We start from the raw sequence: 19,779 nt of genomic DNA, 5'->3' as shown, positions 1-19,779 counted from the left end.
AACTCATCTTCTTCATCCTCAACTCGTGTTCTCTCTTGCTCAACCCTCTCAAACCCTCAAATCTTCATTTTTAATCTGTTTTGGGTGATTTTTGTGTCTATTCATATCACATTTTCAATTCTAAACACTTATACACCATCATTTTCGTGTTTAGTGGCCTAAATAAGAAAACCCCAAAATTTTCAAAAACCCAAAAACCTAAAATCTCAAAAACCTCAAAAACCTCAATACATGGCTTCCTCTTCTAGATCAAAGAAGCAACACACCAATCCGACTCAAAAGAAGCAAGGAACTTCATCCTTGGAGTCCAACCCTCTTGACTTAACGCAACTTCTAGCAAATGATGAGCAACGTAAAATCTTTGAGGAGTACTTCCATGGTCGCATTATCTTCACTCCCAAATACGGTAATCTCGGGAATTTTGAGTTTGAAGATTTTCTATTTCCTTATCTCTTTAGACAACAAAACCTTTTTGATTTCTGTTGTAAATCGAATGAAATCTATCCTGAACTGGTTAGAGTATTTTACTGTAACATGAACTTTAGGAAAAACCGTCTTACTTCCTATGTAAAAGGAAAAGACATTACTTTGGATTTGAAAACAATGAGTTCATTGTGCTGTAACATACTCTATCATGAGAGCATTGTAGGCTTCGTCCTTATATGCGAATGAGAAAAATATGATAAAAAAGATTTTTATTATTCTCTATGTAGAATTACTAAAGAGGAAATAGAAACGCTTAAGCAACAAGGTTATGGTGAAACTGTTAAAAATAGAGATATCCTATCTGCTGGACATCTCAAACTGGAAGACCGTTTGCTTTATTATTTTCTGAGCTATGTCATCTTACTAAAATTTTCAAATCACTCTAAAAAATGACATAGAACTCCAATTGATGTATGCTATGAAATTTAATCTGAAAATCAATTGGACTCTGATGATAATGAGACAAATGTGGTCTGTAAGAGGAACCCAAAGCCCTTTGCCATATCCAATCTTCATAACAAAAATCCTTGAGCATTTCGGTGTTTCTACTGCTGGAGAAACTAAGGTCCCGCTTAACCCTCATAAAAGGCATATTGATGTGGATGTAGTCCACAAAATGTGCTTCACATATAATCTTCGTGACCGAACCTACAAGCATAAGAAAGATAGACCTACTACTCTTAAACTAGAACTTGCCCCTGCTAATCCTTCTGAACCTCAACCTTCTAAGTTTCATGCTCAATCTTCCTCATCTTCTGTCATGCCTTCAAATCAGATGATTATTGATGAGTTGATTTCTCTTCGAGGTTGCATCACTAACCGGATGGATGCCTTTGATACTCATAATCAATAAATCCAGATTGAACTTCATCATCTCTATTCTAAACTGAGTAGCATGGACGTTGATGAAGACAGCTCTGAGCCTGAGTCTTAGAGTGTGTCTAGGATTTCTGCTTTGTTTTGATGCATATTACTGAACAATTTACTTCTGTTTTATGGGTGTAATCATTTTATATTTTCGGGCAAAATTTGCTTTTTTTTGTTTCTGTTGAACATCTATGTCTTATGATATGCATTGCAATGTTTATTTTATATCTTATAATTACTTTAATGCTTGTCATATACATATTGTATGTTGTATATATATTATGCTGGAAACTCTTGCCTTTTCTACTTTTTGATGAAGTCAAAAGGTGGAGAAAATGTGGGAGAGTATATTTTCTGTTTAAAACATTTCAAGTACATAACTCCAAATAAAATGGGAACATACAAAATAGGGGAGCATACTCAAGACAGATCAAGAATATCACAAAGTATGTTGCTCTCAGAAAATTACATTGTTACGAAGATATTGGTTTGTCATCATCAAAAAGGGGAGATTGTGATGAAGACACCAACATCACCAAAAAGAAGAAAATGAAGAATACTTATGAAGACAATGAAGATTCAAGTTTCAAGATATTTAAGACTTTTAGTCTAATTCTAAATAGGTACTTCTATCTTATACTCTTGAATATATAATAGTAGTATTGCTCAAAATATTTTTAAAGAAAATTGAAACACTTCAAGTTTAAATAAAACAATTTTCAAAAAATATTTTGAGCAATACTACTATTATATATTCAAGAGTATATGATAGAAATACTTATTTAGACTTAGACTAAAAGTCTTGAATATCTTGAAGCTTGAATCTTCATTGTCTTCATACATATTCTTCATTTTCTTCTTTTTGATAATGTTTGTGTCTTCATCAAAACCGTGTCAAGGTTAGGAGCAGAGATCTTCTTCACAACATATACTCCCATGCATCTACTCTTACTCTTATGTTGGACCTGGAGGTTGGAATGGTAATTAAACTCGCTACTAGTTACATGATTTTTTGTTACATAGTATTTATTGAAGTTAAATTAAGCTTGTGTGGTAACAAGTAATTTAGTTTATCAAAAGACTATAAATCAAGAAAAAGAAGGAAAAAGCAACATGCCCAAAAAAGGGTTGGTGTATTTTTCCAGTTTATAATAATCTCACATATAATAATCATAATCTAAAAGTTTGGATTATAGATTCTTACATATGCACTGCTTTTTGGTATATTAGATCCTGACATGCTTGAAGTTGGAAATGGAGGGATGACCACAGAAGAATATCGTGCCCATTTTAGTATATGGGCATTAGCTAAGGTTATACATGAAAATAATCTAGATACTTAATTTGTTGATGTTGAAAAAATGCCATATTCATGAAAATGTAGCTTAGCTTGTTGTTTAACTATTTTCTTGTGTATATATAAATAGGCTCCATTATTGGTTGGTTGTGATATTGGAGCAATTGATGATACCACACATGAACTTATAAGCAACTCAGAAGTTATTGCAGTAAACCAAGGCATGATGAACAGAAATAAATATTCATGGCTTCCTTGAAAGATAAGAGCATTTATTTCTTCAATGGAGAATGCTTTTTAACTTAAAATCTTATTGTGGTATTGTAGACAAACTAGGAGTTCAAGGAAAGAAGGTGAAAAATGTTACAAATTTGGAGGTAATTTCCTTCTTTTTTTATTCTGTTTTTGCCTTTGTTTTCTATTTTCTAACCATCTTTTATTGCTACTCTATGCTTTCATATTTCACTATAAAGTTGTAATATTGATGATAGTTTACCAAGCTATTTTTTAGAACATTTTTTAACATATTCATGATGCATATGATATTTTTAAAACGTAGCATCCTAATAGATAGGTAATGTGACAGGTGTGGGCAGGTCCTCTCAGTGGTAACAAGACAGCAGTGATTTTGTGGAACAGAAGTTCATCAAATGCAATAGTGACTGCATCTTGGTCTGACATAGGCCTGAAGCTAGGAACTATAGTTGATGCAAGAGATTTGTGGGCGGTATGATACAAACCCTTATTTTTTCTTTGTAGTGCAAATTATTTTTAAGACCGCGAGTTAGACTCAGCAGTAAAGTCATTTTGCTTAGTAATTATGAGGTCAAAAGGTCAAATTCTAGAAACAGCTTTCCAGTTGTTGAGATAAGTCTGCATATATTTATGCTACTCAGACTGCATTAAGTAGGAGTCTCGTACATTGTATTGCCCTTTTTAGTACAAATTATTTTTAGATACCTATAATGACTCTATGATTTTAATTGTGTAATGTTTTGTGCAGCACTCAACAGCATCATCAGTTTCAGGAGAGATCTCTGCTGAATTAGATTCACATGCTTGTAAGATGTATGTCCTGGTTCCACAAAGCAATTAGTATCCAGTGACAGAAGATAAACAAGAGAAGCCATAGTTCAACTTTTGAAAACAGTACTTGCAACCATTCAATATTTAAGAGGAAACCAGAAATAAGCACCAAGTTATTTTTCAATGAGAAGTAGAAGAATATAGGTAATACAAACTCTTATTTTCTAAAGCCTTCCACCATAACTCTCTTGGTATATCTTACCATCTTACTTCCATAGTTGACCTTCCAAGCATAAGACTAAATTCGTTCTGTGAAATGTGAGTCATTTGTTTTAATTTGAGCTCATTTACTAGTATCTGCGTTATAGTATGGTGCAATAGCTTAATGCATTAATTCTCATGCAATTTGCACATTTGTGTGTCTCCCCTATTCATATAGATATGATAAGAGTGTTTCTCCAGTAAAAAGAGGATAAAGTATCTCCTTCCATCACGAGATAACGTATTTATTTAAATTCATTCAATATTTGACATATATTTTATTTCTCTTCTCTCTATTTGTTTTCATCTTAAAATACAATATAAAAAATAAGACACATATCAATGCTGAGTGAATTTAAGAAGATAAGTAATCAACTAGTATACCATACTTTATTATCTCACTAATCTACCTTATAAATTTCTCTCATAGGCCTTCCTTACCAATTTATACACAGTACATTATCCACCACTTATTTATACTATTTTTTTAAATCAACGATGATTAAAAATAAATAGTAAACAATTCGTATTGGTGTATATAATTCTTCCATTGTAGCGTATACATTTTTTACTTATAAATATATTACAAACTTCAACCACTTTTTTGCTTTCCATCCTCTTTGGTGCTTTTATTTCAAACTTTTGAACTATATGATAAATGTACATTTTTGTTCTCCTTTCATGTGTTTAGAATATTTGAGTTCAATAATGTCGCATGTCCCTCATAAAATCATTTGTTGAAACAATCTTTCAATGTTCCCAGATATTTTGTTTCATGGGTAAGATTTTACTCTTTTTATCCTTGATGTATTTTATTTAATCCAAGTCTCTTCACTTCATTTCTCTACCTTAGAAAACTTGTAAGTATTCATTTCCGTATGGAACATTTTAGTTATGGAAATAAATTATCTTATGATATAAAGAGATAATTTATCTTCTTAAACCATCTAAAACCTTGATATGTATTATATTTAATTATTTTTTTATAAAAAATATTTCTAAATCTATTTCATTAGTACCTCATATTTTTCAACTTTCATCATTTTGACACAAGTGTCAACCTTTGTAAATTGTAACACTCCCTTTTACCATTAATTAACTTTCTCAAGGACACCATTTCCTACCACAGGTTTATTCTTCCAATTATGCCTATCCCGTTCTAAATTTACATAACTAATATACCAAAGCTTAAAATTTGAAATGTCTTATTTCATTTTTTTTTTCATACAAATATTTTTCAAACTCCTTTTAAGCGAAAATATCACTACATTCAGCAAATATGAGAGTTCCGTAATCCACTTTAATATTTGATTGTTCAAATAAAACAGTTTGTTTTGTTGGTAGAACTAAGGATATCTCATCATCCCATGAATAATCAATTAATCTCTTTCAAGGTGTGATAATTGATCAATTTAACACAAAAGACAATGATAGAAATTCAAGTATATAAAATATTTAAGGATGAAATATTCATCACATAACACAAGTCTATAGAACTCGGTGTATTTTCTGCTCTGCCATGCCCTGTGGCCATGGCGATTTTACAACAAAACTACATCAATGATTTTTTTTTTTAACTCCATACATGTATTGACAATCTTCTCTGTGCTAGGATTATTAACTTATATCTAGTTCAATTTGATACTTAAAAATGTACATTTCATGAATGAAACAATATATGAAACCTTAAATTGTTCTGGTTCATATGAACAACAGATATGCATATTCTGCCATTTACTCCTGATTATATTTCTCATGATCCTCGCATCTTCTCGACAATGTGCCTGCTCTTTTCTTCAAGGTTACGTCTCTTCTCTTCTAATTTCTCGCTCATCTTCTTCCGCAAATCAAGCATCCGTTCCTTTCTCCCCATTTTCTTTGGCACTCCATCTTCCTGTTCAATAGAATGGTTTTGTTTCTGGACCTCTGAGTTATACCCCATCTTCTGTTCACTAGTTTCATCTCCTTTGTCACTCTGTACTGAAGGCGTTCTTAATTCTATCAAATCTCTAGTTTCCTGCGGTCTGTCTTTGTCTAACAAAGGCACTGCCAATTCTTCCAAACTACCGCTAGTCTCGGGTATTAGTGAGCCATAGGAACTTGATGGAACTGGAGGAGAATCTGATGATTTTCTAGCTGGTTCTTTACTAGATTCCGCACTCTTCGATTTCTTGTGTGTGTGCTCCGGACCATTGCTTGAGGTGCTTGCACTAGCTTCAACTCCACTAGAACGTTGGTTACTAGTATCAATTGAAGTGGAAGTCTCATTCCCAGATTCTTGGTTAGTCCATATGAATGGAGCAACATTCCAAGGAACCCAATCGTCCTTTTCTGCTAACATCCATGGGATACAAACGCTTTCACAATTTGGGAGAACTAAAGTTTCCCGAATTGATGCCTGCAGAAGCAAAATTAACTTCAGTTTGCAAGTAAATCTGTTCTTATCCCTTCTAAAGAGATATAACTTTAAACACATTTTTCAGTTTGTTATATGAGAATAAAAGATTGAGGATTTCTACAATTTACAAGTATTTGATGTGTAAGGATTCTCTCCATTTCCTAAGCAAGTAGACATCTTCATTTCTGTAATTAAGGTACAGAGTTGATTAAACTTTTACTTGATTGGTAAAATAATAAACATAATTTACCAACCACGCCAACATAATTTACCAACCACCGTATTTTAATTACTGAAATAGAATGGAAATGTACATTTCATTAAAGGAATAGGACCAAAACCCATTTGGTGTACAACACACACATCAACATAAAAAGGCTTTTGTTACAGAATGGACAAGATAGCACAAAGAAAAACAGGTCTGAACTCCTCTGAGAAAACTCCAAAGAAAAAGAAAAACAAAAAGTACTGTAGCTAGTATTCATTGTCACGAGATCAGAGATGCTTTATGGTAAACCCAATGTTGGATGGTAAGGTCACCTATTCTAAGGTAAGTGTTGCACAGATGAGAGATTGCAATGGATGAGGGTCATATAAGGAAAGATAAGATTAAGAATGACTGTACTCAAGAGAAAGTTGGAGAAACATCAATTAAGGAAAAGATGACAGAATCTCGCAAGAGAACGGAGGCTCCAGTAAAAAGAGCTATCATAAGGTGTATAATATGATAATCAGAGAGAAAGACCAAGGATGAATCAAAGAAACCATCAGACAACATATATAAACAAATCAAACCTTTCATCTGAATGACCTTTCTAAAATTTGGATTTTGATAAAACGCAATGGTTCACCTCACCTAGCAGGGAAGCCTTTGCTTTTGTTAGATGGTATGACTATGATGATTGATGGAGAGATATAAAAGGAACTTACCCATAGTTTTCATTGATTTGGAGAAGGCGTATAATAAGGTGTCTAAAGAGGTATTACAGAAAGCTCTAAAAAAGAAACGAGTTTGGATTGCCTACATTTGGGCAATCAAGGATATGTATGCCTACATTGGTCTTGGATATGCTTATACAGATAATATTGTCCTAGTTGGAGAATCGAGAGAGAAATTAAATGGGAAGCAAGATATGTGGAAACAAACTTTAGAAGCACATGATTTTCGTATAAGTCGGTCAAAGTAAGACAAAATATATGGAATGTAAGTTTAGCAAGATGCAAAATAACCTTACTGTATAGGTAAATATTGGAGATCATGACATACCACAAGCCACTAGATTTAAGTATTTTGGGTCAATCACACAACATGACGAGAAAATTGAGGAAGATATAAACCATAAGGCTCAAGTAGGATGGAAGAAATGACATAGTGCATAAGGTGTCATATGTGATAGAAAGGTGTTATTCAACTTTAAGATAAATTTTACCGTACAAATATAAGACCCACAATATTATATGGGACTGAATGTTGGGTGGTAAAATGTCATAGAGAATAAAGTCAATTACTCAATGTAGCAAAGATGGGAATGTTTTCTTGGATGGATGGACAAACTAGACAAGATATGATTACAAATGAATTTATTAGGGAGAAAGTTGGGGGTAGCTCCTATTGTAGAAAAAATGATAGAATCATATTTTAGGTGGTTTGGACATGTCTAGAGTAGACCGTTAGAAGCCCTAGTAAGGAGAGCAGATCGGATAGAGGCTAGTCCAATACCTAGAAGCAGAGGGAGACCAAGAAAAGTCATAGGCTAAACGATTAGGAAAATTTTAGAGATCAATGTTTCGCTAATGAATATGATTTATAATAGAGCAGTATGACATTGTTCAATTCATGTATCTGATCCTACCTAATAGAACTAAGGCTTGGATGCGGTTGTTATATAATGGCATACCATCTTCTACCTTAAATCAATATACATAGTGTGTATTCTCCCTTTTCTCAATAACAAGGGAAGATTTTATCAGACAGAACATGATATTGTATAAAATTAAGGGACCCCAAGCAGGTAATGGTGGCTCCCTCTAAATATAATTTGTGTATTCCTCTCTCAAGGGCCTATCTTGTTCTTATAACTAAAGGAGAGAATCCAAATTTATGCATAAAAAAAACTAAATTGAGACAGGTTTAACTACCACTTAATATACGTGAATGCTGAATAGAATAACTAGAATTATTTCCATTCACCACTTATCAACTGAATAACGAATTATTTTAACATGTTAAAGTAGACTATTCCGCTAATTAAACATGAGTTTGGTCATTACAGCCCAGACAAAATAATAGCAGCTATTAACAAACAAAGAATTCTATATCTATGATCATGCACTTACTGGGAAGGTAGACATTAAAATGACAGAATATTCAAGCTCTTAAAAAGTTCATATAAATGGACATCAGAAAATGGAAAATTTTATTTAGTTGTTTCGGAGAGACTTATCCTCTTTGTATAATATAATTTTTGTGTCATAGTGGAATGAAGGCTTGATTGTTGAATAATATAATTACTGATTCTGATGGCATATGTAATATTTCTAGAGGTTAAACAAAAATAAAGATGGGAATGATGACCAAAATATTTGAAACATGAAAATTCAGAACAAAAACTGCAGGGGAAGGGTAGTCTTCAACTCTAGTTCTTTGATAAGATATATATCAGATGGGAAGAGAGCTATCATACCTTTAGCTTATTAACCAGGAATAAAGCAAAGTGCCCACTACCTATCTTATGTTCTCCAATAGAGGACTCCAAGTTGAAATCTATATCTGGCATTGATGTGAAACCATACCACAATTGATCAGAAGGAGGTGGCTTTATATGCAAACGCAATGTCCCTCTGAGGGAGGTCATTCTTATCGCCAAAGAGAGAGGAACCTTTTGATAAGAAATAATCCGTCACACAGAGAATAAAACAGCTTTAGCTTTCTATAATTAGACTGATAACTAGATAGAGAAATAAACGGTCTGTACATTATCAAATATTTAAAAATGTCTATGTGCATCTATCAAAATGAAAATGCCCAAGGGCATCATTTGCAATTTTCTGCACCTTTCTAATGACTCAATATATTATCAAAACTTAAAAGATGTTGTGTAAGACATGCAAAACAGAAAATAATTGAAGTCAAAATAACACACGATCAGGGTCAAAGGTCAAAACATTGAAAAGATGCACATTAACTTAAGCATCAACAAACTCAGATAGCTATATGCACCAAAACTTATTAAAAGAAGTCAGTGAAATAAGCTGTTTCCTCTCAGCATGAAGATGCCACTTTTGTCCCCTGAATCGTGAGAATACTTTATGGGTTACATTGTTGAGGTTTTGGTAGAAGAAAGAAGTAAAAGTTTAGTAGAAAACTAGAAATTTGTAATGGTTTCAGTTCTAACAAAGCCTTCAAAATTACAGAACCTTCAAGAGCCATTGTTTAAACACATTTCAACTTTAGGATATAAATGTTCATTAATGCATCAGCTTCTCGTTGCTTATGTTCATGTCTATGCATGTAAAACACAGAAAAAACTCTACCACAAGAATGGATTTAGTCGGAAATTCCGTAAAGTATTAATTTCGAGTAGTATGTTATAGTGAACAAACCATTTCAAATAAGAGTAACTTAAACTGGTCTCATTAAGGTATACAAAACCTACACAAAATCCCCTATACAAAGACTGTCCTTGAAGTTAATTTTTGATGGGGTATAGTGGATAAAATATAAGTGCGTGGGAAAAATCTACAAATAGGAGGTATGTACGAGGCTCCCACCTAGTGAGGAAACAAGTTACAACATGGAAGTGTCAGTGTAATTTCTAACACCAAAAAGGTCTCTATGTAGGTTTGGTAAACCTCACTGGGAGGATAGTCTGATTTACTCAAACCAGAAGTTATGGCCACAAATAATTAGAAGCACATAACAAGATTGTGCTCCATAATAAGTGAAAAGCCAGAAATTTAGCTGAATTACTATTAATGATGTGTGCAAGTCTTGCATTCTATTTAAACCTGAGAGAGACAAAAATGAAAAGAAGGATATACACATTTAATACGACCACACAATATTACTAAAATCTGCAGAACTCCAATGATGAAAAATGGGCTGCAAAAGTTTAGTGGGATGAAGCAAGCAATGGAATAAAGGTGGAATGATAAAGAGAGAATACCTGCGAAACCTGTTTGGCAACAGAATTATATATAGATTTCAATCTTGATCCATGTGTTGAGGAGGGCATAGTGCTCTTATAGCTCTTAGACTCATCTGCTTAGGACAAAAGCAAATTGACATTATCAATCTAAATACTTTATACAACACTCTAGTTATGAAAACTATTCATACTTGCTTCTCCATATTTTGGAAATTTACTGTCTGTGGAGAAAAGCAGCATAAGGTATCCTCTAGGAAAACAAGGGGAAATAAAGCTACAATAAAAATCAGTACACCAGAAAACCCTATAAACTCATAAAAGCACCAGAGGTGGATAATCTTATTGGAGTTGGAAGACCCTGACCCATCTTCTCCAACTATCTGTGAACTTAGTTTAAAGATTGTAGAAATTACAGCAAAACTTGGATGTGACAACAATCTTAGAAATTGGTGTGCCTTAGGTGGCAAACACATTAGATATACCCTAAGACAACCAAGTTTAAGTGAACTTTAAGTACACATGAAAGAGCACAAAAACTGGGTTTTATAGGACATGGTGACAATTCTTAAATAATTGGATTTGATAGGACTCACAGAGAATGTAACAAGTAATTGGATTTGATAGGACTCACAGAGAATGTAACAAGTAATTGGATTTGATAGGACTCACAGAGAATGTAACAAGTAATTGGATTTGATAGGACTCACAGAGAATGTAACAAGTAATTGGATTTGATAGGACTCACAGAGAATGTAACAAGTAATTGGATTTAATAGGACCCATGTTACTAACCAGTGATCCGGTCATCATCTTCATTTTGCTCTTGAAAATCATTTCTTCTTTCAGCAATATCCAATTCCTTTCCAAAATATGCAACACCTTCAAGAAGATCAGATGGGACAGTTCCAACATTGTTTGACTCTGGATTTGAGTCCTCTGTACCTTTCTGGAGCTCTAGTTCACGAACTTCAAGCCTTGTTTCAATCTCTAGTATTAAACCTCCAGAATATTCAATGTCAACTTCTAAGGCCCATACCTCACTCATTTCCATAGGAAGAACCCTCATTCCAGCGATACAAGGTGGAACACTCCCGGGATTGATATCAGTACAGATGATTTCACCAATATAACTGGGAGTCCTCATATTAGACAATGTTCTCTATAAAAGAAATAGAAACAACCATTAATTATCTCATAGAAACCAAAATGAAATGAAATTATGTGGGGAGTTCTCTGTAAACAAACAGAAGAGATCAATCTTAATCTCATAACAATCACAATGGAAAGTCTGCTGTGCAAAGAAGCAGCAGAGAAAACAAAAAACATGGTTTAAAGATAATCTCCCCTCCAACAGTTGTTCAAATCAAATAATTCTTTCTTCCATTTTCCACATTGGAAAAAAAGTCAGAATATGGCACAGCGTCCTTTCGATATGGTAGATATAGTGAGATATTAAATATGCCATATCAATTAAAGTAGAAAATTATTATATGGAGACATTTAAAAAAGGATAGTGCCTTCTATATTCTTAATAATTTAAGCTCAACAAAGTTCATCTTGTACATATAAAAATTATTCTTTTAAGGTCACTAATTACTATAGATATATAATATCTCGCATCATGTTTCCAGCATGAATGGACAAAGATTATAAATTTATAGAACTCATAGATAGGAAAATAATATATCCTCCTACAAATCCTCTTTCACCATAAGAAAAGTAACATGTGTCACAACACTTCATTTATTAATGATTGGCTTACAAGTGACATATGTCACTTTCTTGTGGGTAGGAGGATATATCCTTACTCAATATAGATAAATTGCTATAAACTGGTACCTGCAAAATAATATCCATCTTCTATGAACAAACAACTAAACAGACTGACACTCAAAGATAACATAAAAAGGGAAAAGGTTAAACCTGAATCCTTGCTACCATGAATTTCTTTAACTGCGCATTGCCCTTAGCATCAAAAAAGAGTCGGGAAATCAACAAATTCCAACATAATGTTCCCTCATCAATACCAAATTTCTCGTCGAAATCAGAACCAGGGATGTTAGAATGATGATTCTGGCTTGCTGAATGAGATGACTTTGAAGATAATGTTGGAGCATCCTCAACCATGGAACTCTTAAACTGCTTAGCTGTTGAAGCAGTTTTCATGTGGCCAGTGGCCAAAACTGCATCTATGCAAGCACGAAGCTTCTCAGTGTTCTTTTTTTCTTCAATTCCTGGCAATGAAGTCCAAGTTGATATATTTTCCGAACTAACTCGGGAAGTTCGTTTTGAAAGCTTTTTCAAAAATTGACGAACCTTTGAGGAAGTACCATCAGGCTTACTAGCCCTTTCTATTGCCTCAAAACTTGACCCTGTTCCAACTGATGGTTTTATGATAGAATGATACACAGAATTTAAAGATGTCAGATAACTATGAAACTCTTCACGCAACTGGGTGAACCATTGGATTTTTTCCTGTTGATCACATGAAGCCAGATTCAGGGCTTTACACCATGCTTCTTTCTCCCATGAAGTTTCAAGATATATGTAAAGAGTTTTGCTTCCTTTATATATTACAGAGGTCTTACTTTCCACTTTGATGGGGAATTTTTTTGCCCTATATGATTTATCACCAAACTAATAAGAATTTGAAGCACCTAATTTCCTCAATAAATGATCAATAGTTAGAATAAAAGCCAAATTATACACAGGCCAAAATTCAAGTTATGTTACCTTTTTCAAGAAGTATGCAAGGCACAACAAAAAAGAGATTTCCCCATTTAAATTAAGTGTAGGGGATTTTTTTTAAAAGAGAAACCCATTTTCTAAGTTGTAAATCAATTGTTGAGCTTCAACCCAAATAATATGTACAACATGATTCTCTTGGAAAGGAACATAAATAGGTAATATAAGAGGAACTATGACTCTAGCATAATCAATATAGGATATGGTTTTCTACAAATTGTAATTCTCAATGTGGATGATATCAATGATTCCACATGCATTATACACCTAGGTCTTCAAAGAAATCTTAATTAGCTAGACATTGGGTGTAATTAAGAATAAGATATTTACTATGGTAATTTCTAGCAAACTGGTAGAGAACTACCACTTCTTCTTTACGTTATACAAGAAACAAGCATTTGTATTTCCCTGTGGAGTTAAGAGAAAAAAGAGAGGAAGATAGAGGAGTCGAAAACAAAGAAGGAAGTGGAGAGAGAGAAATACGGGAAAATGATGCATCAGAAGCTTATTCAGAACTTGTGCAATCTTGATAACAAATATTAAAAGTCAAAAGCTGGTCACAATAATATTGTTTGTCACTGAATCAAGATGAAATAACCACGCAATAAAAGTAATTTTTGGATCACCTTACCATTTTCTTGAAGAAAGGCTTGATGCAGACACGGCTTGAACTGTGCAGCCCTTTAGTTCAATAGTTACATGTGAACCCTCAGGTTCTCTCAGAATAAGCGATTGACTCTTGATTTGGCCATAAATTTTAACAGGGGAAACTTCCAAGAGCTCTTTTTTTCTTTTTTGCTCTATTAACTGTGTTTCCAGCCCGAGCTTTGAAACTTTTTCAGATTCTAAAACCCAGAGAAAGCCCTGAAAGACAAAGCTAATGAGTAACGAGATTAAGAGTTTGACAATATAAGAAAAAAATGAGTAACTCAGAAGATAATCAAACAGGTAGTTGTTTTATGGAACCAATCCTAAGCAAGCCTTCTTCAAAGGAAGCTTTCAAATCAGCTATTTCATAACATTACAACCTAGCTTAGAACCATACACACTTGACACTTCCTTTGTTCCTCCTGCAATACATAAGAAATTTCTTTTCCAAAGCTTCAACTACTATTTTTTCAGTGAAATCATTGCAATGAATAGCACAATAATCAACTAACGAGGCATAAAATTCATAGAAGCACAAATCGCTCAGTAACATAGAAGAGCAACAAAAACATATCCCTAATCGAATCTATCACTCCTCTTCTACAGGAACTTAAAATGCACTTCCATTTTCCATTTTCACTAAGATCCTAAAACCAATAACACAAGAGGCTGATACCATATTACACATATGAATTTGAATTTAAATTCGATCTGGTTAGAATCATTGAAGATTAAACTTTCAGTCACATTTCAATTTATCTAGGCAACCCAGTGAATAAGACTCCTACCTAGTCCAGTCCAGAGAGAGTAAACATAAGTTTACCTCCGTAAGCAAAAAGGTGTTATTTCTACGAATTAAACCTATAACCTCCTAGTCACAAGGGAACAACTTATGAGTTCGATTCGCCGAGACTGGCACATGGAGTGACACAAACTGTGAGAGATAAAAAAAAGAAAATGAAGTGACCTGCTTTTTGGAGGCAAAATTGATGGATTGATTGGGATCAAGGTCTGTTGCAGAAGAAGCAGCTAGTTTGGAAAATTTGGATTGTTCTTTATTGGCCTTGTGACGCAACCGTTTCATGATCCATAACACTCCAAAAGCTTCAGCACCAATAACCGCCACAACACCCAAACCAAACCCAATTAGGATCAAAGTTATGATACCTAAATCCATTTTTGAAGCAGAGATTGTTCAGATCAAAAACTGAGATAAGGAGTGTGAGTGAGAAAAAAGTAATCACTTTCCCTCCACTCAAACTCCTAATTTGCAAGGAAGGATAAAAAGGGAGAACATAAATGGGATATTTATATTAATGATAAAAAGGATGTATATACCATCTATAAGAATTTTTACACTATCCTTCATTATATATATCATTTATTTTCAATCATATCAACTTTTCATAAAGAAAAACTGTAATCTAAATAAAAATTTGATAATACATTGTCATAATTTATTTTTATTTTTATATAAAAATTGGAAGAATGTAATATATATTTTAAATATTTATACTTTTAAACTATATATAAAGTCAACACGTGATGTAACTTTTACTTCATATTTTGCTTTTCACATTATTTAATTTTTACAAAAAATTATATAATCATAATTAATCACCACCAACAAATTACCTAACCGCATCTCTCATCTAATATTATCATAAACACACAAAAATTATAATATAAAGTACACCGAGTAAAACAAATATATTCTAATTATAAAAAATTAAATATATAAAAATTAAATATATAATACTATAAAAAAATAGTTATGATAATGTAAAAATGGTTAAAATTATGTGGATACATATTTTCCTGAAATGGGAAAGTATATAACTGTCAGAGAATAGAATCAATTATTCAAATCAACTAAAGTGGCATAACACTATTTGTGTCTGTCTCGTGTTTGGTGGTGGATTCTCATTGCTGATTTATTTGTAGTAGAAAAAAAATCATCTATTGAAATGAGTGTAATAGTTTTTTATGTTATTATTTATCATTTATTTTTAATTATTATTGACTTTTAATTGAAAATAATATAAATGATACATTGTATAAATCTTGAACTCTCAATGTATACTTATTACATTCTATTTATAATAATACCTTTCTTTTTCCGTATTGATTAACTTACCAAACGCTGGTTAGTTCCTCTAAGTCAAGATTTGGATAGGATGATCAATGAGGGGTCTTGTATTGGGTCACTAACAAGTAGAAGCTGACTCAGTCAGATCCAACTCATAAAAATATCATGGAGTTTTGTTAAATTAACACAACTTTATGAGTCTTTCAATTTTATAAAACTTATTAAAAAGTAGTGTTGGACTATCACTAGCCCGTTTTTCTTTAAACTCGCTGAAAAGTTGTCTTTGATTAACATAACTTTTGAGTTGTTCATTTTTTTATAATTATTACTAGTTTTTTTTAATATTTTATTATATTTAACTTAAAATTTATGAACTTAATTAAAAAAATAGAAGAAAATTTATTTACACCTTATTTTCTAACTAAGCTAGTGATTCAAGAGGTTATAAACTACAAAATTTATCTAATAGAATCATGTAAAATTAGTTGTTAAACAACAATACTCAAACATTCATGATTACCCATTCTACAAGTATTGTTTTTATATTTTCAATATTAATTTTTGATTTTGTACAATATTTAAGCATTCAATTGTATCTTATACTATTTGATAAACTTTTTGTTGATATTATTATTTTTAATATGTTACTATATATAGATAATTATTATATTACATTTTATTATTATATTGGCCTTAAATTGGAGAAAAGCAAATTGTTTTTTTTGTTAGCTCAAAAAGCTTTTGTCCTTGCTCTTTCGAAAAAAGAACTAAATAACAAAGCTCTATTATTGATTATAGTGTGTGATTCGCATGGATGTGAGAGTCTAGATCCCAATGGAATAACGATATGTAGCAAAAAGTAACATCTAAAGGTCATAATTTAAAATTATTTTTCTATAAAATAAATTTATAAATACAAAAATATTTTTCTCTCTTATACACTGATGTCTGAAGTACTAAATAGTTTCTCAACTCAATATATGAATTACGTTAGAGTTCTCATCAAATCTCAATCTAGCTTCTTTTAATTATTTTTTCCTAATTTAGCAAAAGTCATTTTTTAAGGTTGTGATACATAGATTAACAATCATAATTAATATATTCTTATCTTCAATCTTTTTATAATAATTATATTTCTCTCATGAACTAACTACTACTAGATAGGGATGACAATGGAGTGGTGCAGGTATGGGCACTTTTTCATTCTCAAACTTACACACTATTTGTGTACCCGTGCAGATACCGAGTACTCAAAAAAATTTTAATTATAATTATATATTTATTAATAATCAATATATCAAAAAATTATTGTATGTATAATAAGATATTTATATGATTATATTCAAATCACTATAATTTATTATAAATAATAATAAAGTAGATAATGTATAATCTTAAAATAATAATAAAGTATATAAGATATATATAAATTTAATTAAAAAATAATTTTATAAATATGCCGGTACCTACAATATCATAAAATTCATTCTCACTCATACCTATTATTGTAGGTTTCCTTTGTGGTCATTTTTATGGGTAGAGTTAGGTTTTATTGTCATTCCTACTAATAAAATTACAAAAATCATGATTAATGTTGCCTTAATTTTATAAAATGGCAAATAAAAATGCTGTATAAATTAAGTGTAGATCCGATGAGTATTGATTACTCCATTCCTTATCAAAATGTTAAATAATGGGTCAAGTGAGATTGGGATCACCTGTCCTAAACTGTGTTTCATTTCATGTTCCAAACTAATTAAAACATGACTTTTTTGTTATTTTTTGTATTTAAAATATTTCTTTTATTCATGTGACAAAATGTGATAGATTTGGAACAAAAAATGAAACACGATTGGAAACAGATGATCCTTGTCTCAAGTTGTCTAGAGATGTTAATCCAGATGTCCTAGAAATTTAGAAATGTTAATTAGGGCATTAAACTCTTGAAAATATTTTTTAATAGAATACTAATTAAGTATGGGCTAAAATAAGTTGAGTAAAATTGGACTCAACTCTGCTAGATTAATTAAGTATTAATTTAAGTTGAGTTTTGAGTCGAATATAATATCGAAGTATTTTTTAGCTAAAGTTTAACTTAGTTAAATTTCACGAACTTTCGAGTGGGTTAACAAACTCAAATTTATGTTGTTCATCAACATAAATTTAAAGGGTCCACAATGTGTTGTTAGATTATACATATATGTACAAAAAGTTTGTGAATATAAATAATAAATATAGCTACTAGTTAAAGTTTATGCAGTAAAAGTTGCCTATATATATAAAGTGACTCAAGAAGAAACAATTTTTAATATAAGAAATAAAAAAATTAATATGTGTCATTGAATTTTATTTGAATTGTCAAGATAAAAATTTAAGCATAATCTTATGATCATTAACTAATTTTTATTTTTAATTATCTATGTATATTGCATGATATCGATTTATTGTTCTCATAAATTTTATATGAGAATTGTTTTCATTTGAGTCATTTTTGTGTGTGCATATATATTATCGAGTCAGTTTATGAACCAAATAAATTGAATTGTATTTGGCTCAAGTTCAGCTCGTTTATTTAACGAGCTCAATTTTTAACTCAAAATCAACTCTTTTAATTCATGAAATAAATCAACTTTTTTATTGAGTGATTAAGTTAATTATCTATCACAACACATGTCAAAATCATGTATCTATTCTAAACATAGTTGCATGCTAGATGGTACTAGTTTTAGTGTGTGATACCCACTTCTACATGGTTCATTAGTTTTAGAATATTATTTTAAAGATTCCATTTATAATGAGGTATTTGGTAAGAAGTACACAAATTTCAATATTTGATACATAGGTTAACTATGATTCTAAAGCAGCATAAAAGAAGTGGTGCTTGTGGAGGACTCGGTAATTCAAAGACACTCTATTTCTCTAAAAGAATCTTGTAGTTATGCTTAAACTTATGCAAATCAATCAAAAATCATATATACGAAAATAACTTATAATCTTCACTCCAGAATGTTGAGCATAAGAACCGAATTCTAAGAGCCTTTCAAGTTATTAGTAAAAAATATCTGAAAATTTTTGTCTACCATATATATTGCGTATGAAATTCATCTTACTACGTATCACATGATAAGTTCACATATAAAGAAGATTTTATAAAATTAATATAAAATGTGAAGAATCACATACCCAAACAAACCACATACTCATAATCATATTGTATATCAGATAACTATATTTACAAATCCAAACACTCATCATAAATATCCTAGATTATGTGAGAACTTCGAGCTTTTAAGTAGTTTAGTTTAACACTTATCCAAAAAAAAATTAAATTAAATAAATTAGAAAAAATAAAACTTATTTTCAAAAGTTTCTATGTGAACTTACCCAACAAAAACGATATTTACAAACTTCAATTTCATAATTCCCTATCATAAAACCAAATAAAATCTAAATTATTTCAAATGTCCCATAGGTTTATAGCGAATCAAAAGAGGAAAAAACATGGTTCAATTACGAAATTATAATTTAGTGGAGTCTAGAGTAAGTAGATATACAAAATCTTACTCTCATAAATATAAAAGCTATTTCTAGGATTTGATTATGTGACTTCATCATTACTAAGCAAAAAAACTTATTGATATGCCAAACTCACCTATTAAAAAAAGAACAAGAATACAAAAGAAAAAGTTCTAAGTTTAGATACCTCTTCAAACTGCTATCCTTAATAGGAAAGCACATAACCCAAAAAAATTCAAGGAAAAAAACAAGACCCCCACAAATAAAACTTCAACTTGCATAGGTTATACATCCTTTA

At 31.4% G+C, this 19,779-nt stretch overlaps 2 protein-coding genes across 3 annotated transcripts; one reads left to right on the top strand and one right to left on the bottom strand.

Annotated features, from left to right (window-relative positions):
• On the top strand, nt 2,584–3,877 carry LOC109344874 (alpha-galactosidase-like). The gene is made up of 5 exons (XM_019583603.1): nt 2,584–2,666; nt 2,781–2,871; nt 2,978–3,027; nt 3,237–3,377; nt 3,654–3,877. The coding sequence occupies exons 1-5, from the start codon at nt 2,592–2,594 to the stop codon at nt 3,744–3,746; spliced, it is 450 nt and encodes a 149-aa protein (XP_019439148.1). The 5' UTR covers nt 2,584–2,591; the 3' UTR covers nt 3,747–3,877.
• On the bottom strand, nt 5,366–15,171 carry LOC109346188. 2 transcript variants are annotated; one of them, XM_019585606.1, is made up of 7 exons: nt 14,844–15,171; nt 13,860–14,092; nt 12,407–13,100; nt 11,276–11,642; nt 10,502–10,599; nt 9,020–9,214; nt 5,366–6,335 (listed from the first exon to the last, which is right to left on the bottom strand). In XM_019585606.1, exons 1-7 carry the CDS (start codon nt 15,051–15,053, stop codon nt 5,691–5,693), a joined length of 2,442 nt encoding a protein of 813 aa, XP_019441151.1. In that variant the 5' UTR covers nt 15,054–15,171; the 3' UTR covers nt 5,366–5,690. The 2 variants fall into 2 exon arrangements, with proteins under 2 accessions (XP_019441151.1, XP_019441152.1); XM_019585607.1 differs by having other exon boundaries at nt 10,502–10,596.

Source organism: Lupinus angustifolius, chromosome LG04 (assembly GCF_001865875.1).
Source record: "Lupinus angustifolius cultivar Tanjil chromosome LG04, LupAngTanjil_v1.0, whole genome shotgun sequence".
Classification (NCBI taxonomy): domain Eukaryota; kingdom Viridiplantae; phylum Streptophyta; class Magnoliopsida; order Fabales; family Fabaceae; genus Lupinus; species Lupinus angustifolius.
Note: the sequence above shows the minus strand (reverse complement) of the source record. Positions and strands in the feature narration are given on the sequence as shown.